Source organism: Typopeltis vanoorti, chromosome 18 (genome assembly GCF_054136105.1).
Source record: "Typopeltis vanoorti isolate ZY-2024b chromosome 18, IOZ_Tvanoo_1.0, whole genome shotgun sequence".
Taxonomy (NCBI): domain Eukaryota; kingdom Metazoa; phylum Arthropoda; class Arachnida; order Uropygi; family Thelyphonidae; genus Typopeltis; species Typopeltis vanoorti.
The window spans coordinates 10,366,249-10,387,775 of NC_143566.1; the positions used below are offsets into that span (position 1 = coordinate 10,366,249).

At 42.2% G+C, this 21,527-nt stretch overlaps 1 protein-coding gene across 2 annotated transcripts in view; it reads right to left on the bottom strand.

Moving 5' to 3' along the window:
* Positions 1-19,699, bottom strand: part of LOC150096486 (ras-related and estrogen-regulated growth inhibitor-like) — a 38,766-nt gene extending 19,067 nt beyond the window's left edge. Inside the window, exons 1-2 of one of the 2 annotated variants that reach the window (XM_090408068.1) lie at positions 18,973-19,699; positions 13,024-13,172 (exon numbers count right to left, since the gene is read on the bottom strand). In XM_090408068.1, the coding sequence (XP_090264194.1) occupies positions 13,024-13,172; positions 18,973-19,589 (766 nt within the window). In that variant the 5' untranslated portion in view covers positions 19,590-19,699. Of the gene's footprint in view, positions 1-4,132; positions 4,715-13,023; positions 13,173-18,972 lie in introns of those variants that run through there. The other variant, XM_090408069.1, reaches the window with a different exon arrangement.
* Between the last annotated feature and the right edge of the window lie 1,828 nt (positions 19,700-21,527).

Consider the following 21,527-nt stretch of genomic DNA (forward strand, 5'->3'; position numbering starts at 1 on the left):
TCCTTTCAACAAAAACGGGATAATCAGGACCGATAACTCGCTGCCTCTTCTAGACCCCCCCTCCCCCCACAAATCTTTCGAATACCCGGAAGTGTGATTTCTCACTTTAATTGTGACAGGCCGTGACACTCCCGCGTATTTACTCCTTCGTTCAAAACCTGATATTTCCGCATGCACGCCCGTTTTTGTTGTTTTCCCTTAATTATTAAAATATCGCCGGCGACAGCATCTCGTGTGTCAGATAATTCCCCTTCGGCCGTCAGAGGTTCTATTCTTGTTCTTGCGAGAGCAACAACCTCTGACTGATTAAGAGAGCCTTTTGCATCACTTAATTATCGGATTTTTTTTCTAAAATGTCGATCCGGTTTGGCAACTTTCTAGCTGTCGGCGGGAATCTGATATCAGTTTGTCGCGAGCTTGTAAACGATAACGACTCGCCAGTGACGAACATGAAAACCGAATTTTATTTTGCCCATTCATTCATTCATGCATTTTTAGGAAACATCTTCGATCATTCGCTGCCCGAGCTGTTCATCAAGCCGCTGCTTCTGGTCATTTAAAGTATTGCACATCACAAATCACGCGTCATTTTTTTGGATCACGTGCAGCAACAGCAGCCCAACATCCTTTTACAGGTGAACCGCCACTCGTCGACTCGTGTTACGCTTATCTGTCATTCTGTGTATCCTTGAAATTGCCTTCTACATGAATTTGTCCACAAAGACTTCAATTCTTCAAAAAGAATATGAACATATAAATTTACTGCCCCCCCCTCCCCCACTCATTTATTTAATGCAGGCTTTGTGGCCTTTCGTGTGTGCGAATACGTTTATGTTAATTTTTAAAAGAGGTCTAATGCAATGAAAACCCGGATAATCTTCATCGATAAAAAAACAGAATAATAGTATTATTCCATTATACGGATAATACTACTATTATAGGTAACAGTAGTATTATCTATTACATTTAATAATGTTAAAATTATTTGTTATCGTTATAAAACAAAGCGATGCTCTGAGGCGCACCGTGTAAAAGACGCATCCTTTTCCAGTAAGTTCGCCTCGGATCTGCGCGATCGAGTTAGACGATGGTTTGTGTTACTTTGGTGTACGGATTGAACCGTTTGAAGATCGAAAAGGAAATATTGTTCTGTTAACACTGTGAGTCACGCAGCGAGTTACTCTTTGCGACTAAAAATAATAAAATAAACATAAATAAAGATGAAAGCCAGGAGAAGGGACTACCCGGGCTTCGCCACCAAACTGCCAGAGAAATGTTACGCTTTGGGATTCTCATCGGATCAAAGGTCAAAAATAATTTGTATTTCATTCATTCAGTTTTCTGGATCATCGAGATGCGGTAAATAGAGTCGGGGTAGTCCCGCGCCTTTAAATAAAGGGTTGCAGTTAATGCGTGCGATTCGCTTCGGAGCTTCTCGGAAATATTCAAAAATCCCATTTCTTGGGCTTCCTCTTTGAAAAGGCGTTCATTTCGAAATCAATAATTTTGTCCCCCCCCCCCCTCACTAGGAGCGAAATTTTTATTCCGCTGTTTAACAGTTTATTATCATTCCCATCACGTATACACGATATTTATACTGTATTATACAAATCAAGTTGTACAATTCAATGTACACTATTATACAATGCAGTTCAACTATTACTATCATTCTCTGTTGGTAATTACACTTACCTATTTATTTTGTTACAGTTAATAAATGTTTCCTTATATATACAAATAGAGTAAAATACATTTCGGATAGTTTTCGTAGTTTATAATAAGTTACTGGTTTTAGTGATAAAGTAAGTTAGTTTGTGTATTTCTGTGTACCCAAGGGCCGTAGCCATACTGGTTAGCACAGAATTAAATTAGTTCGGAACAGTCACTGCGAGTCCAGTGACCGTTTCTATGAGGGCTCACCTTACACGGTTTAATTTGATGTTAATATATTAGGCTCCTAAGTGAATGAACTGGTTAGTGTATTGGTACCTTCATTGGATATGATATGCGAGTTATAATGATCTCTTACACTACACGTTTAAAGTCATTGTCAACATTGTTTAGTCCCATGAGGTAGTCTCTCACTGTTTTTCTGAATGCATAAGCTGAGGTTAGATTTGATTCCATTTGGGAGTTTATTGTAGCTGCTAAATGAAATCAAATCAATTGTACGCGTTCACTTCCGAAAATGAATCCTTTCAACAGTAATTCGAACACTCGATACAATTGCGGCGTCCACCCCGGAGTAACTCGTCAATCAAGCTGACAATCGTGACGCAGATTGCAGTAGAGATTGGGTTTTCGTCGGTCATGCGACGAGTACCGACAGGCACTAAGTTTACGTAAAGATAGCAGTCAGAATATGCTCGCAAAAGTGGAATGGCTTAAGAATGAGGTCACGTGTGCTGTTGTAACATCGTTAGATGCTCGATGGGTGAAGGAGAGCATTTAAAAGCACCAAGGAGTAATGAGAGCGAAGACGATGCCGATCGTTGCGTACACAGTGTGCGGAATTCTTCATTAGCATGCTGTGCCATTTAAGATCACGAGGATCGGAATACGTCGAGCGACCTTCTTCCCTCCCACATGTAGAAGTTGCGTTTGGGAGGGGATGATTACAAACGAAACATCTTGCTCTGACGGTCATTAGGGAGCAGCTCTTTGAAATACTATTCTGTGGGGGTAGACAGAGGGGGCTGGTGGGTAATGTTGAAGGAAGCAAAGAGGACCTAATAATGGAATCTGCGGGGATGACGCGGCGTTTGTAGTTGATCAGAAAGTGCAGAGTTTGAGTCCCGCGTGAGATGTACGAACTTAAGTCTGTTGAAACGAAGGGGTGTTAGCTGGTTCGTGCAGTGGGGGGGAACGGCTTTTTCATCACACCGAAGAGGCACACCCACCCGAGAATACCCGCTAGTAATAATTCATTGCCTGCGCCCACATGTTTTTGAAAAACATTTTTTTAAAAAACCCAAACCGGCCATCTAATTACGATTCTGAAATACCCGTTGAATAACATGGATAAGAAGTGCAATTTGGTCTCATTCACCTCGGCCGGTAGGGTTAAAACCTTTTTACCCTTAAGAAAGGTCTTGTGCCGCCGACCTTCTCACAAAACATCTCCTTACCTGAAAACTTAGCTTAGAAATGTTTCGCAATATTCTTAGACATCGAAACCCAATTGACGCTCATTTCAAACGCTCTTCTGGTTTTCTCACCACATTAAGTGACGCGATCACTCCGGTCTGTAAGAGACGGAACCTTGAAGTCTCTTAGGAGAAAGCGCTGATACCTTCGTACGGCAACAGCTAACTTACCTTTAGTCGAAAAATCTTACGAAGGTTCTTCGTGTGCCGAACTAGATTCGAACCCGAGGTCTTTTCGATCAAAGGGCATCGTCGTCACCGAATGAATTACGAAGACTCTGCAGATAAATATGGCACGTGCTTAATACGGTGTGTGTGCCCTTTGGCGCCAGCTTCTCTACGTAACAGACCCGGAGGGAGGCTTCGTTGTAACAAAGAAAGAGAAACGCCTTCAGGCACTCTTTTCAAGACAGGGACTGATGCTGAGGATACCTTTTGCTGTTTGAGGAGTAAAAAAAATAATAAAAAAAAACTTCTTTAAAGACATCGAAACCCAATTGACGCTCATTTCAAACGCTCTTCTGGTTTTCTCACCACATTAAGTGACGCGATCACTCCGGTCTGTAAGAGACGGAACCTTGAAGTCTCTTAGGAGAAAGCGCTGATACCTTCGTACGGCAACAGCTAACTTACCTTTAGTCGAAAAATCTTACGAAGGTTCTTCGTGTGCCGAACTAGATTCGAACCCGAGGTCTTTTCGATCAAAGGGCATCGTCGTCACCGAATGAATTACGAAGACTCTGCAGATAAATATGGCACGTGCTTAATACGGTGTGTGTGCCCTTTGGCGCCAGCTTCTCTACGTAACAGACCCGGAGGGAGGCTTCGTTGTAACAAAGAAAGAGAAACGCCTTCAGGCACTCTTTTCAAGACAGGGACTGATGCTGAGGATACCTTTTGCTGTTTGAGGAGTAAAAAAAATAATAAAAAAAAACTTCTTTAAAATCTTAAAAATTCAGCGTAAAAAGACTGTTTCGTTCCTCTACCTGATTTTCCAGTACCATCCTTTCCGAAAACGACTATGTTCGCTGTATCGACGTCATTCGGCGGTTCGGAGGAGCTCTTCGGGTCATCGGGATCACTGAACGACGGCACAAAGAATGCGGAAGTAGCTCCAGAAGTCACAGCGCGAGGAGAATCAGTCGGCTGAGTGTCGCCCTCGTTAGCAATGGGAAGGGACTCTTGCGAAGTTTGCATCGCGAGTGAAGCCGCTCTTGTGGGAGTGAAGACGAACGCTGCGAAGACAAAACAACACGCTTCGCGTACGCAACCCCGAGTGGACCGATATCTCGGGACGGAGATAGATGTCACGTGTTGCACAAGAACGCGAGGCGGCTACGTACCTCCCGGCGACTGCGGAGGATCCTCCCGCGATGCGAATTTGGCAGTTATTACGGGAGAAGCTATGTTTAGTGGATGAGCGAAGCCACCAGCGGGCCCGTCCTGCCAGAGCCAAAAGTGACGTGTTGCGTGTGGAATATGGCAAGCTAACCGCTAATTCTTCGGATGTTTTGTTGTGTCGCATCCCCCAAGGTAAATGAGCACCCGCTGCGAGGCAGCGAATGACACTCGAACGAGTTTGCATTTCCATCTGGATACTCTTGAACTTTATTTCTGTTCGCAAAGTTCTATTTATAGCCGGCGTGCGGCGTTGCTTTATAAGGGTCCCCATTTTACACGAATATCTCGGCACTTCTTGTTACCGACTCGCGCTACGACCTACATCCTCGTACACGGTCTTCTCCAGCGGTGTATACTTGAAGTCGTGATGACAGCGGCGAAACGCTGATTACAAGAAGCAAATTGCAGATGTGAACAGCTTACGATGGATGCTTTTTGAAGCTAAGAAAACCCTCCAATTCGTTTGGAAAATTTGGCGGGCACTTTGCGAGAGATTATTGGAAGAAAAAGCGCTTCCTTTTTTAACCGAAGGAGTAACGGCTTCCTACTTCACTGCCGCAACAAGTTTTGTTTTGATTTTGCAAGTGAGGCGATGTTTCATTGGTTGAAATGAGCAAGTCGACATTCTTCAAAATATAAACAGGGATGGCAGATGTGGATGGGATTATCTCCTGAGTTTGATATTAATCTATAATTCAGATCGATTGAAATCATGTTAATGGTACGAATGTAGAAGATGAATTTAGTTTTTGTTTAGATATGCTCACTCCACCTGCTGGCGAGATTGAAAATAAACTTTAAAATGAATCACATGAGCTGCTTGAATACTTCTCTAAACGGGGTGCGCGACTGTAGTTGCGATGTTGCTTGTACTTGACTTACCGTAGTCTTCTCTTTCATTTAAAGCGAATCATTTGGAGTTCAACTTCCGCTTTATTACGAGATCTGAAATCCGCTCTCAGAGGTAGCCACGTAGTACCGACAGTTAACTGAATAAGCGAAAATGAATAGATGGAGGAGATACTTCACTAAAATCCGTTCAGAGTTTTGGGGACGCTTCTGAAGGTATTAGTAATATTGTACGTGCTACTTAGGCTTAACAATTGGATGAGGGGAAACTGCAGCCATGTGTTTGCGGCATCGCGCTGGAAGGAGTCCAAAAACTTGGTTCAGGAAGATTTATGCATCGCAGCTCGAGGAGGAAGAGAAAGAAGCTGCCTCTGTGTTTTCCGTTGCACGCGATACTCCGAAAACGCCCTAATGGTTAAGAGATTAAAGCGACCTTTTAACGTGCCTTCCCGCTGATGTCTGACGAGATGTTTCCGCCCCCCCCTTTCTCTGAAAGAACAAAATCACGCGAATGTTTATGTTGGAGAGCCGCCCCTCACAAACGTGAGCGAGGGCCGTTCTTGAGAGCAAATAAACACGGGAATTGCGCGATGAATAAGAAAAAAAATGAAGATCTTTCTTAGACAGTCATTTGGTCGAATGGGAATATCGGGGATTGACTGCCTCACTCTTGCTTTGTTATCACGTGATTTCGACATTTATCGCCGCATTATCATCCGATGCAGAGATGCTGAAACTGTACGGATCTCGCTGACTTGACTTTCGCACACTTACGAGCGGCTCAATGGCCAAAGAGAACGCAAACTCCGTAAGAAATTTTATTTCGCACGATTAGTGAGGGCAAGAATTCAACAAAAAGAAAAGATTGGAAATTATACTGAAGTATCAGTCGGTCTGTAATTGAACGAAATGAGAAAAAACTTTGCAACACACTATGTTTGCGTTAAAATCCATCGCTGAACTTTTAGTGGCAAAATTATTGTCCGCAGAATGACTGCGGATAAGTATTACATTCGTGATTGTTTATGCACGTGTGTGTTCTGGCGAATCCGTAATTGGCGAAAGTAGTTTTTTGCCAATAAAATGACAATAAAATGAATCGCCTTCCGAGTTTCATTTCTCTCTCCCATCTGTTTTTTGGGAACTCCTTGCTGCCAGTTCGGATTACTTTTGTCAATGTTTTCTAATCAAAGCGGTCTCGCGAATAATCAGTTTGAATTGCGTACTCGATCCCGAAGAATCTCCATTCAGTCAGAGCGAGTTCAATCCTGTATAAATTTCGAAGCGCTTGACCCTGAAAAGAGATGGAAACACATTCCGATAGCTTAACGACCTTTCGTGAGGATTATCCCAAGTGCGGACTGAGTTAATCCGTCCTTCTAGGAAAACTTGGGGGTGTGAATGGAGTAAAAGAGGAACCCCTCACGAAACTCGCATAAAAACGTTCGGCTGAAGTGCGATGATGTGAATGACGGCCGTCCCTCGCATTATTTGGGATTGCCTGCAGCCAATTCTTTGCCAGATTCCGTTCGTTCTCGAGGAGATATTTCAGTTTTTAAGGAATTTTTTAAAGTTGATTTTCATTCTGCCAACCTCGCATGCATTTCCACGGCTTTCCCATTTTGATTACAAACTCGGAACGCGTTTTCGCTTCCTCAGTGTTGACCCATCGAGTAATTTACTCGCCTTAGGAGTAGCAAATCAGACGGAGAGGAGAATTTAACGAGTCCTGCACAATTAATGCCAGATTCTATTTAAAAAGATACTTCGGTGCCTTTAAGTAATCCGCGTCCCTTCTTCGCGTAATTGAAAATTTTGCCCTTCTGTTATTGCTCTAAGATCTCAAGTACAAATCGAACCTGGTTATAAACCACGTGGCAATGGCGCAGAGATCACGGAATGAAACACTTTTTGTTCCACGTTGGTATTTGCAGTTCACGAAGAAAAACCTTCGCTAAACAACCATACCCAAGGCGGGATTCGAACCCGCGGTCTGTTCGTTGGAGACAGGATAAAAACTCACTCGCTCAACTAGGCGGCGACTTGAATTTTAATTTAGAGCCTTCCTAGCTCAGTCGTTAACGAAGTCGGCTCGACTTCATTAACAAGAAAATCTGAAGTGAGAAAATCTGTCAAACTCCGAGATGTTTTAATCCATTCTGGCGTTTCATCCTGCGAGGGAAACGAACCGGTCCGAGAACACGTGCAATTCAAACACAGTAGACGGTGAGGATGGTTGTAGCAAAGCATTACTTCGGTTCTTCCTAAGAAGTAAACTTTCCCGCAATAAACAATCCTATTAAAACGAAAACGGAGGTAGTTCGACAAATTTCGTCCAGCCAAAGCGGAGAGGATAAATGTGAGTCTACCACAAACAATAATCGTGCATGTGGTTCTTGTTGTTTCTGATTCCATCATCGTTTATTCCCCAACGAGTTTTCTTTCTTCCTCCGTACGCCCCTTTTTACACGTGAGGTCCTCAAGTGTGCCTTTTGATTCATTCGTTTTCACGCGAGTGTTTTTGAAGATTTTTCGCGTTAAACTGTGCAGGAAATTTAAGTTTGCTGCTCGAGCTCTTTCGATCCCCCACAATCCAAGTGCATCGACAATTCTTGCTTAGGAAAATCCCGAATCGCAAAGAAAATGCCATCGAAGCCTCCGCCGTATTAGCAAGACTTAATCGACGAAGGTTCGCATGCGTTCTACTTCGTCAGAGGTCGGTTTGCGGGATGCGCTTCCTGAAGTTGGAAGAATTCTAAGCAGCGCATTCTTTTGCTTCGGGTATTTTTATGCAAAATTTAACTGCTTGTGGATCATAACCACACATTAGCTTATACGGCGTTTGATATTTTAAATTTTCTAATTAAAATCCTCAGAACTTACCTCTGATGCTCATCTCTTTCGTTGCACATCTTTTCTTTATCATCCTCAACGTCCAGTATTTTTTTTTCTGCTGAAGACGCCACTTTCTTCTGCCCCCCCCCTGTGTGCAAATCCCAGATCCCCACATGCTCGCTCACATTTGGGGTGTTGCTCCAAAAACCTTCCAAAGATTCTTCATTCCTTCGAAAAGTTCGGCTGACGATGATCTCTCCCCACTTTCACAGTTTATCTCGCACGTGGTTGGTTTACTTTTAAGCCAACGAACCCGCTGCAGATTCCTTTCTCTCTCTCTCTTCAAGCTTCCACATGCAGACATTAATCAGCTTGGGCAGCGCAACCTCTCGTGTGTGCAAGTGATTTCTAATAATAAAATCATTCCCTGCTCAGAAAGTATTAGTTTATATATAAAAAAAAAAATTAGTGGCGTCACAGTGTCCTTGAGAGCACACCACGCGCTCTCCTCAATTTGCTCTTGATGCTTTTGTTGATGTTCCAGAGGATCGCGAGTTTACTGAAAGATGCGTCTTCATTAGCACGTGGATTCTGACCCACGCATCAGTCAAAACCCAATAAATCCAACCGTCAAGTGGGAATGACATTTATGAGTGTGTGTGTTCGTGTTTTTCAAGGCCAAATATGAAAAGCCGCCATTCGATGCCGCATTCTCCCAAACGCCGACTTCATCCCACTGAAAACCGAATGAAGCGGTTTCTCTACATAAATTGTTGCTTTATTAATTTTAGGTTTAAAAAAAATATTTTGTACATCTTTGGATATGAATATGCAATAATAATTGTTAAAAGAAGTTTTTTTTTTTTTTTCCAAGAATAATTAGATTTTTATTGTAAGCTTCATATTCTACAAAATTTTGACAATCATAACGTAAGAGCAACAGCTCGCCAGGTTGCGATCTGCATAAAGTTACAAAAAGTTATGTAATGCAATTTCATTATATACACACGTGTACATCCATATAATGTACATATTACGCATTATTATGATATAATTACATAATAAAATCGCAGGAGACATGTTAATATGTACAGGGAAAGTCGCATAACAATTAATTGGGAACAAAATAAAACAAAGCAGTTAAATAGCATTTAAATTTTACGTTTTACACACGAGACTGGATCTTTGAATACAAATATGCTAAAAACCAATCATTTATACAATTATTTTGAACAGAGCTTCCTCATTTCTGTGGGAAAATAAATACTCTTTAGCATTTATAATATCTTAGGCCCTATGTCTACTAAGGAAAGCATCTTGTTGGATATTTACGCATTCGTCTTTTAAGAATAATAGTACCCTATAGGCGTATAAATATCTAAGGGGTAGTGTGTTTAGTGGGGTGTATTTATTACACATTGCAGAATCCTCGTATTTGTTTCTAGTTAAGATTTTAATTACAGCAATCCCTCGATTAGTGCGTTCTTTAAAACAGGCGCATTAATCGAAAACGCACTAATCGAATATAATAACCTATAAAAGTATTATTCGTTCCTGAGATTTCTTTTTGGATCCTTAAGTTTTTTAATAAAAGAATTAGGATATGTCTCGGAGCCTAGTTAAAGGAAAGGCGTGAAGCTGAAAGACAATAAAATATATTCAGAATATAAATTTCATTATTCTGCTTCTTAACAGAGATTTGAGCTAACGTAGTTTGGCGGGCATTCTGTTTCTTTTTTTCCATACAACCGACGGTATGACCCTGCTGTTGCCTCTTCTACAAATTTTCCTGCTGGAGAGAAATCCACACAACTCAACGTCCTGCTGCTTAATTTAAATCGCAAATTAAGTGTCATCCAGTCTAATCTAATCAAAGAGCATTTAAATTAAAAATAACGAGGATTGCATCGAACGAACCCAATGGTTTACATTCTCCTGTACGTATGTGATAATTTTTCTGCTTTCATATTTAAAATCAGCGACAACAAATTATTAATACAAGAATGAATCTGAATTCACTTTAATTAAGCAACGAACTCGAGCCTGAAATAAAATAAACCCCGATCAGGTTGGGGCTCCGAAAACTTGCTTTTACATCCGTACGACTTGGAATTACGGCGCTCCGTGAACTCGGTTCGTATGCTCCAATTTATAATTGGCCGTGAATGTCTTTGTGTCCTTCCGTCTCGCACGTGAAGCTGAAAGCGGCCAAGTTCAAGTTGGCCTTCTCTTTGGGGCTGCTGCATTTACTGGAGAGAAAGAACATCGGGACGTAATTTCTTCTTGCTAGCGGGCACAGACGTCGGTCACACGCCAGAGAATTCCCTGCAAAGGAAAACAAAGAAAACTATTTTATGGCCGCGACAAAAAGTATTTCAGTCAACTGGGAAAAGAGCCTTCGGTTGCTTCTCTTATGTAGTTTCGATTAATACGTTTATATGAGATTAATATCTGGACAACCCCAGTTTTAGAAATAAGAATGCGAATATCTCTGTCGACACACCTGGCTATATGAAGACAAGCAAACATCTGTTCGGTGCATTCTGTCAAGACTGGCGAAGAGTATCGTCACGTTTAAGAAATGCAACGATCTTGACGTTGCGTTTCCGTCACGGAAGGTGACGCTTCCATCAGTCAATGGAAACGTCGTTTCAGTGAAAAGATTCAACGCAAAGCCAACTTGAATGGTTCTCGGGAAGTCGTATGAAAATTTGTGGTCTCTTGTGGAAAAGACCAACCGATGCGGAGTCTATAAAAGGAGTTGCAATTTTTACGGAAAAACAGTTCGACACAAGAAAAACATCAGCCGATGATTAGCGCCGGTTACACCCGTGCTAAGAACATCGTCGTACCTAATTCATCAGAGGTAGGCGATGCACGGTAAGGAAGGAGGCGACACGTTTTTCAGGAGGGACGAGCGAAAGTGTGCCGTGGGAATGATTGTCGGTGTTCTTCATCCCGAGTGTGAGATTTGGTTTAGGTGGGGTGGTCTGGCGCTTCCTCCTCTGACGAGGAGAAAAGGCCCACGTGTTATTGAGACGGTGCAGTTTACGTTTATTTGCACGTGTGCGTGCACTCGCGATGATTATCGTAATATTGAGTGCCACAATCCCGCCCATCCAAAGTAAAATAAAAAAAAAATCTGGAAGTTGCTTTAAACAGTTAGTTCTGGAGACAGCAACGGGGGAATCTTATTAAGCCAAGGAGGAAGCAGAAGAGAATATGGTGTGGGATGAACTTCAGAATTGGATCCTGAATCAGTCGTGGTTTATTGTTGCTGAAATATTTCTTTTCTCAAGGAATCATCCTTAAGGAAAGCGGTATCCTTATTGGTGTGGTGAATAATCACAAGGAAATGCTCACGAAAGACGCTTCGCTGTCATTTTCCACTTTTCTTAAAGTAGAAGTTGGCAATCTTTGCGATAAGGAGTGAAGGTGGTTGGGCTTCACCATGAAAAATGACTTCTCGTGTGGAAATTACCGTAAGAACGATGAAGATTTTAAGAGAAGCGGAAGGAGATGTCACGATCGGTTGTTAAAATTGGAGGAGAAGCAAACGGAAGCTCGCACTGCGAGGATTCGTCTTCGCATTTCGATGCGTAACAGAAAAGCAGCCATAAAGAGATTGTGGCGGTCACGTGAGAGCTGGGGAAAGGCGAAATAAGTGAATTGACGATGGGATGTCGGTGAGTAAAAGCTTGATTTCGGAGACTGAAGGTGGAAGTGAACTCCGTTTAGCTTGAATTCAGACTTGATGAAAGGAATTTCGCCCAGTTCTTGTTCTCCGCCACTTAATCGTCCCTGCCCCGAGAGAACTCCTTCCAGCCATAGCTGATGACATTCACCAGCTGAGATTTAAACGAACTTTACCGGGGGATCCGATCTAGCGTGTCGCCTGAAGAACTACCACCCCGATGTCGGCTGTTTTTAAATGTCCCGAATCAAGAGAAGACCACTTTTAAGCTGGCGATTATACCGACATTTATTTTCACGCTGATGCAGGAAGAAATTCTGCATCTTCAGCTCTTTTTTTTTTTCACTCGTTCATTCGCCTTTTGTTTCGAAGTTATTCAGTTTTGTCCTTTAAATTTTAATTTTCTTTCATTTAACATTTCATTTCTTCTTTTGATGCTGGTTATCTGATGGATTTTATTTCCTCCACCCCACCTTATAATTCACCGAACTCCTCATACCGTTCCGGTTTTGTCTCGCATTCCAGGGCTACTCCGTAATACTCTACGACACGTCACAATGGCCTTTCTAACCCTTTAACAAAAATCACTTCCGCCGGAGTTTCTCGACAACTTTTTCACGTGGGACTTGCGATGCTTGATGCGAATTTTGTTCCTGCGTTTTGCTATGCGTCAAGATTCGGTGCTGTCCGCTCTCCACCTCATTTCCACTTTTAGAAGCGCATCTTCCCGATTAGCGCAGCTTATTGGGAAGACCGGAGAGCTGACTGTGTGTTTTAATCAGCACTGCATTCGTAGTGCTGATTAAAAGTGCTTTAATTTATGAGAAACGTTTCTCGCTTAGTCCAGGAGTCTGCTTCGAGTAGTGGAGAGAGAAGACCGGAGACGATGCTTCTCCCACATCGTGTTTGGTCTACGAGCGGAGTTTACGATTTATCTAAATCCGCCCGCGCACAGCACGGAAATGCATTTTAGTTCGTAACCTTTTGAGGGCGCAATTTTATATAAAAATATTTGAACCTCTCATGAAATTACTTTTGAGTGTTTGTTAAGTAGTTTAAAATGAAAAAAAATATTTTTTTTGTTTGTTTTCTGCTTACCTTTCATCCAAAGCTCGCTCAGCTGGTTCCAAACACCGGAAAACGTGTCGAACTTTAACGTGCGGATTCTGTTGGCGTCTAGCCTGACGACTCTCAACTGAGACATTCCCTCGAACAAGCGATTCGGCAAATCCGTAATCATGTTGTTGCTAAGGGAAACAAAAACGAGGCACGATTGGCGTTGCTTCGATGCTAAATTAAAGAACTGCAATGCGGGTCAAAGAGGCTCATTCAAGACAGAAAAAAATATTTTTTCGCGGGATATATCCGACGCACTCCGCACGCAGGGTAATTAGGACAAGGGTTCCGTTAAAAAGTTACAATGAATCCCTATCACCGGCCAGGAAACCACTCCGTGCTAACAGATGCCCCTATCTCTTATTCGTACCACTTCCCGCTTTAACAATCAGGCAGTCTCACGACGATGGGAGAGAGAGAGAGAGAGAGCTCACCTTCTTAATGATGAGGCAGAGAATGCCAAAAAAACCCAAATGTCTAACAAACGCAGTCCTCCAAAATGAAGATGATAAACGCAGCATGTGTAGCCTGCTGGCGAGCCGAAGAACGCAACCCACACCCCTGACGAAGAGGGAGAACTCATCGTTTTATTTCCCATTTCTAAGTTGGCTCCATTTGGATGAAACGTCTCAAGGAGAACAAAATGAAAGCGTTTATTCCTTTCATGAGAAGGAGCGCTACTTCGATCAGCGAAACCTAAGCTCAGTGCACTGAAACATGGAGGTGTATCGCCTGCTGTACAACTGCAAGATCCCGTTGTCATCTCAACAGAAAGTTCTCTGGAATGAATTGCAAATGTTACAATCGCCCTTCTGACAAGACAGAAAAGCGTGGAAGTGCGGAGATCGTTTATAGTTGAATGTGAACTTCAATATAAACTCCAGCATTAAACTGCATGACTGATTTTTACTCGCAAGTCATAGCTCATAGCTAGAAGCTCTGACTAGCAAAATTCGCAGACGACAGCTTGTCACGTGATCAACAATGGGCAGAAACTTGCAACTAATTCGAGCTGTTGGAATCCTACATAATATACCGATGAAAGTCATATAAAGAAGTCAATCGAATGTTTTGAATAAAAAATGTTATTCAGCGCAGATTTCAATGTTTAGGCACGCCTAAACGCCAATCTTCAGATACCACCCCAATCGCCATTTGCAGGGATTTCCGGTGAACTTAAGGGATACCTACCTATTGGAAGTCGTCTGAAATTCATTTACTGTCTGCTGCAGGCGTTCGAAAAAGCCGAGAAAAGTGTTCAAGCACTTTCGCCATTGCCGCAGTAAAGTAGCGTCTTTCCACGGTTAAAAAGAAGAACGAGGGAGTGATTAACAGCACCCCGAAGCGCATGTCCGTGCGTGTATTTGCTTTCGTCATAACCAAGCTTATGACATAATATTTTCTGGACTTTCAATGGAGATGAGGATTCTTGTTCAATTGCGTTCTTAATATTCTGATATCGTAGAAGATCGACAAAACGCATTTGAAATTTTACGCTTCGGTGGAAATATCCGGGGGGGGGGGAGGCGAATCCGATGTCCGGAGAAGATCGTTAGAGGCGAAGATGAGCTCGCTTGTCTCACCAAGCCAAGGAAGATATTCGATGAATCTTCTTCCAGCGGGTTATTGCGGGGTGGGGGGGGGTCTTGCACGAATTGGAGAGCGGAGCTTGAAATATTTTAAAAATATTTTTATAAAGGACTGTTCACGTGCTTCTGAAATATCGAAGAACTTCTTTTAGAGAAAGCACTTGATGGCCAACTGACTGGAAACATTTTGTGCTTCTTTCCCCTCTCGTGCGACTCCCTCACTTTTCTTCTCCAGTTCTTCTTGTGGTCATACTTAGTATCGCGGCGATTTTTCAGAGGGAGTAGGAACAGACGCGGGGCTTGCCCTGTAGAGTCGAAACGCATCCTTGCAGAGTTTTGATGTTCATAAACGGGAAGTCGATTAGTGGCGAAGGCGTGCAGTAGGAGAGAGAGAGAGAGAGAGAGAGAGAGCGTGCTGCCAATTTGCGAATGCAACATTCACAGCTGTTCAGTTCCTTCTTCGAAATAAACTCGATCTCTTTCTCCGAATCCAGAACGCAGGTGTGGTCTGAGGCCACCCTTTTCATAACGTGCGGAATGCATTGGTTCACCAGACTGCCCTTTTAATGCAATTACGGAATAAATGCTCGCTCGTTGTGTCAGCCGGTCGGAATACGCCGTGTCGAGTAACCTTGGCTTATTCAATTTTCGTCGTGGGTGTTCGCTGGAGATTTAACACGGCATTCAGACTTTGAACCTTGTACCGGCAAAGGTGCATTTGGAGCGCAGCCACCGAGCTTGGCATGAACCGCAAAAAGCAGTCGATGCGAAATCCGTGGCTTCCGTCCAAAGCATTTTTCCTGTTTAATTGTCGGGATAACCAATTGTGGAAATCAGCAGTTTTATGGCCTTGGGGAAGAGAATTATTGGCCGCATTTCTTTCTGCGGAGTGCGTTATTTTCTAATTAAACCCACTAATTAAAAAACCATACACTTAATTATTTTCTGGACTTTAAAATTTAATTTCAGTATTTAGAGATATTCATAAAATCCACATACATATTTAGCGAGTAGAAGAAATTATTGAGTTCTCCTTACATAACATCTCATTCATTTAAATTTTCAAGGATAAAATTCTAAAACAGTTGACATCCTACATATAACCCAAGAGCACGAGCTCATCCGGGTTGCAAGAAGCGTAACAATTATGCAACATAAATAGCACACAAAAATATCGACAATATATTTAGAGAATAATGTATGTGTGTGTGCGCGCGCATCCTTCTTATTCTTTCTCTCCTCTTTTACCTTGTCGAGGATTTTCTATTTATTTAACCGCCACCGTCTCGAGGATAAGGCGTTAGCCCTATGCCCCCCGGTGTGTCCTTTATCTGTAGATGTGTGTTCACGGGATGCAGCGGACTTCACTAAAAAGGTTGCCAAAATGGCTGAAATGTTTCGCTCGTTCTGTGGTGAGGATGCAGCAATCTGTCCGATGCTTCTGCCTATTTTCCTCGTCTTTTTATTTTTGCTTTTCAGGCCATTTTTCAGTTTAGGCAAGAAATCCTTCGGACTCGTACTGAATTTATTTAAGACGTAGCACCTTCATAAACTGAAGACCTGCGATTAACAGCTTTAATACCACTTTTCTTCGCAGTGAGATCCATATAGACGATGAATAAGAGTGGCGATAACGTGCATCCTTGTCTTACCCCTGATTTTACATCAAACCATCTTCCTGTACCTCCTTCGATTCTAACCACTGACTTGCAGCTTAAATAAAGACCGCGTATTGCTCGATGCAATGTCCCGTTGACGTTTATAATTGCAATGTTTGGAATAACTTTCCTCGTGTTAAGCTGGTGTATTCACGCGACTTTTCAATTATTCACCTTGAAGTGAATATCTAAGAACTCTCATTTGGCTCGAGTGCAGCTCGTTCTTTTCCGGGTTATTCTTCCTCGGTTTTTCTTAGCCTCTTCTCAAGTGTGCCGCATGAATGGAGCACTCACCTAACGAGTCTTTTCTGCATGCGAATTTGTGTTCATCTTGATATTGAAACATCGTATTGATGGTGACTCGTCCAAGCCTTGAACAGAAATCCAGCAGGAACCTGCTAATATTATGAGCTCTGCCCTTTCCCCCATATTTTCCCCAAACATTTCGGTATGTCTGGAAATCATTAACTGAACTAAACAGAAGAATATTTTCGTACTCTTCTGTCCAGATCTCCAAAAGGGATCAATTTTTTTTTCTTTGGTCACTGTGACTTGAAACATTCCTCTACTTCTTACTTATTAGAACCTCCCCTGCGAGACTATAAGTACGCATTAGTCATTGTTCAATTCCCCATTTTGATGTTTGCCCTCATCACTGAACTCGAAATTGTCAACTGTTCAGGTTTATCCTCTTGTTCAGTGCTAAACTCGTGTCCTGCTCCCGATTACCGTTGGCTGATTAGAGCATCCTGTGTTATTATTTAGAGGAATGTCACTCGTTTTTGGCTTGTTACAGCAGTTACCTGTTGATGTGGTGCCTCGCTAATTCTTCCGCCACCTTGTTTTCAGTTTGTACTACTTTTGTTGATGGCGTCTGTCTTGAACAGAAACAGATAATTTCTGTTCCTGAGACCAAACATGGAACAGACATTCCGGTGAGTGTGTGTGTGTGTGTGGGGGGGGGGGTGCTTTCACACTTGGAAGTGAAATTCTTCTTCCTCCTCCCGATAACTCCACAAATGTCCAAGACCTTGGCAGGATTTGAACCCACCCACTCGCTTGTACAGCAGAGACGCTAATTAGGTAACGGTGGCGATAATTATTTTGTCTAAGTTATTAAGAGCTTCATTTAAAAGGCTAAGTTTTTAAAATACTGTTTTATTTTTCCCCGTACAATCTACGATCGGAGAGACTTGTTTTTGTTCCGAATAACAAAGTCGACTTCAAAGGGGCTTCAATTGCGATCTTTCTTCATTAGCTGACGATTTCTGCAGAAAACGTTTCTTCCCTCAAAACAGGTCAGAAGGAAATACGCAATAACAGACATCTTAAGACCCTGATTTCAAACACACAGCCGTCTTCAAACAATTCCAGTAAAATAATAAGCATCCGACTAGGAGGATGGGGGCGGGGAGAGTTCTAATTAACATTTCTTAGAACGCATAATCTTCACGAATTCCGACTTCGATTATGCTCACGTTAGTTTCCAGTTTCCCTCGACAACTGGTGTCTCGTGAATTCATCCTCGTAAATTTTGCTTGGGAAGAAAGCCGACTGCTTGCGGCAAAAGATGTTTTACGCCGATTAATGTTTTAGTGGCGAAAGGAAGCTTCCGGCAGAAGTGAAAAGGGAACCAGAAACTTCGGCATTTTTGACAAATTAAGGGCTTGGGAACCTGAACTGTTGTTAAAACAAAGCAAATCATCGCTGAGAAGCACTCGAATCCAATTTAAAAACGGTTCCTTATCTGAGTGAAGAGAAAAAAAAAGTCAAATCCGCTGATTGACGTGCGACAGTTCAAACGATGTTCGTAGCATAAAAATGTCGGCAGCAGACTTCGCAATGCATTTAAATGATTCTCATTTTATTCGTGACATTTCTTGTTCGCATAACGTCGCCGCACAAATGCCTTATTGGAGCAGTTTTCGTTAATCCGGACTGTCTCCCGACGAGGATTTCTCCTCCCCCCGAACTGTCCAAGGTTTATTGGAAGGCGCAGATTTCCGTTCATTTTTGTGTTCCGTGAGCAAGCTTAAATTCTTTCTCGCTGGCTGAGTCAGTGTGTGCGCTGTACAAGATATTCAACCTTTCCTTTCTAGCCGGTGAAGATATCATTTACGTATAAAGGCGTCGTTTTTATTCGACATCATTTTGTCCCCATTGTACCGTCAGTCAGTGACTATAAATATTAAGAAAATTACCACTTTTTAATTTGTTTTACTGACTAACAGTTGCTCCTTGTTCGGTGCTGCCATCTTTTGAGGAGTACACAAACTACAACCACCTCGTTATCGGAACAATTTTTCGAATCTATAATTCTGCAATTTCAGAGAAGGGAATCAGTTAATGAACTTTACACGCGTATCACTTTTAACACCAATAATTTTTGGTTTCAGATGGAACATTGATCAACGTTTTGCAGCATGTTTTCCTGGTCAGGATTCCTAAATACGTAACAAAAAATATCAGATTGGCCATTCAGAAGTGCATTTAAGAACGGTCTGTAAATGAGAATGAATTGTGTTGGATGAGGGTTTCTTTCATCTGAAACAGAGGGGCTTGAAACTACGTGCAATTCGTTGAAGTGCATGATACAGAGTGATGTGGACTTTCATTCAAGATTTATCTATCCGGTTAGTTCTTACTATGAGGATAATACTTAAAACAATCCGTTAGAGACTTACCTTAAATCGAGTGTGTCCAAACTATTGGGGGGTGCAGGGAACATCGACCTTTTCACTTTCTTGATGGAGTTACTTGCGAGTGAGAGAACGGACAAAAGCGAGAAATGTTTGAAGGCACCGCCGGGAATGGAGTGGATGAAGCAGTTCTTCATTTGGATGTAAACCAGCGTGCGTAAGGACTCGTCTATTTCCGACGGGATTCGAAAACTCGGTACGTTTTCCATCGCCAGAACCTGCAGCTTGCTGAAGGTGTTGCCTTCATCCAGAATTCTCAGGTTGAGCGCCCCGCTGTCCGCAATTTCCACTTCGGTCAGGTGGTGACGGAGATCAGCAAGCAGATTCTTCGCCATTTTCGCGACCTGCACGTTATACAGCCGCAACACTCGAACTCGAATGCCTTTCAACGTATTCCACCCAGTGAAGTACGTGTTTCGCACCGCTAACTCGGACACCGTGGAACCGTTGAGATGTTTGCTTAGTTTGATGCTGTCGAACTGCCCGCTGCACTGAACGGTTGCGCCTTTTGGGGTGAACGTGCACGAACAGCCTTGTACGTGACAGCAGTCGCAGTGGAGGCACAAAGTTGACAGAATGCTGACCAAACAGATCGTCTTCATTGCTGCTCTTTTCTCCTGGAAAAGAAGGAAAGAACCTTAGCTGCATAAACATTGAGGTAACTTTGGAAAATATTTTCCCGTAATTGAATATCCTTTCCCTTAACGGGTTGGTCGCGCCACAGCTTCTCTGTTCTGCATTCTTCAGGATGACGCAATGTTCAGTTGGAAACACTTGGTATTCGTCTCTCGCAGAATGGGAGGGACTGCAGGATATTTTAAGCTGCAGGTCAGTCACCTTCTCTCAAATGGACAGCAAGATTTTTTTCTCAAAATCTAGGGATTTTTCCACCTGCCAAAATATTAGGACTGTCCAGGAAACACAGAGGTTACTTGAAAATAACTTGTTCTTTATTGACTTGTTGCTGCTTCGTCCTTGAGCAAACCCTGAAGTTCGTGTGCACCGAAAGGTCCCCTGTGAGCAAGTCACTCGAAACTTGAATCAAATGCTGTTTCTTTCAGAAATACACTTTTTTCTTCTTCAAATAGATTTCATTACTTTCTGTGCATAGCAAAGGCTTCTTCAGGTTCCTTCTACCAGCTCAGTTTAATTACACTACTTTCATACCGCACTAACTGCGAGTTTCTTTCAGCGTTCTCCAAACCCCACCCATTCTTGAACGATTTTCAAACTTCAGTTGGATTCAGCACCGAACTTAGTAACCAGTTTCTTCTTCGTCAGCTTTTATCTTCTGTTTTCTTCCAATTTTTGATTTAATATTGTTCGAAAATTGCCTTTCTTCCTTCGCCATATTTTTACATCTTCCATGTTCAAGGAATTCTCAGCATCTTTCTAAAAGATCGTAAGTAAAGCACCCTCACTTCTTAAAGTATTTAATGAAATCTTTGTAATAGTCGGGCTTTAGCTTTATAAAACAAGTTGATGGTAGCGTTTATTCCGTCCCTTCCAAGTCCACATCATTCAATACTCTTTTCCCCCCCCTCATGAGGGTTAAGATATTTTTACTCGTCTTTTAAACTTCATTTGCCGGTCGTCATGTGATTCGCCTTAATTGCAAATTAAAAATTATTTGATCAGTATTTTCTTGGACTATTTGATATTTAACAACGCGGTTTTTATTGCATAAAGCCAAGGCTTGTGGTTTTGCCACTCATCTTGCATTTTATAAGAAAAATATTCTTATTTTATTTTTAATTTCAATTTACTAGTTTTTCAGTTATTTATTCACTAATTCCTGTAATTTTTCTAGCGACGTTCCGGTCATTGATGTATCGCCTACATAAGACATTCTTCCAGTCTACTTAAATTTCTTCTGTGTGGTTCATTTCTTACATTCTTCGCTGTAAATATTCTGATGCAAATGATCTTGCACCCATTTCTAATATCCAAATCGGGTCGTGTGTGTGTTTACCTTGTTTTTGGTCCACTGCAAAGAGAGGCGCTGCCAATCATAAATTCCACGCAATTTCTCATGCCTTAAGTAAGTTATGGTTTCTCAAAAGACGCGCCAAGGCTGTATAAATGAAGAACCGAGCATTCCCCGACTGCCGATCAACAAGAACGCCACCCTTCACTAGTGCGTACATCGAAGCCAGAAACATGAAAATCATCAGCGTGTTGAAAACTGATTTTCGAAGATCCAAACCAAGGAAACTTGAATCCCTACCAAATGACAATTCTCCTTTCAGTCTCTTGCCAAGCAATTAACGAGATGATTAGATAGAATTAAATAGAATCAGTTAGTTCTATTGCTTCTTCATCCAGAAAAAGCCAGTCTCCTGGCATCATAATGCATGCACAGATGTCTCGTATCCATTCCAAACACCCAACATTTAATGCCCCCTCGCCGACCTTTTATCAGAAAGTGATCAGAAAAACCCAGTCCAAATTATAGATCACAAATGCCCCCTAATTCTGATGTCATGGCTCTACTTCAATTAACGTGAAGGCTTTCGATCCTGCATTCACTCCTGTTTCAT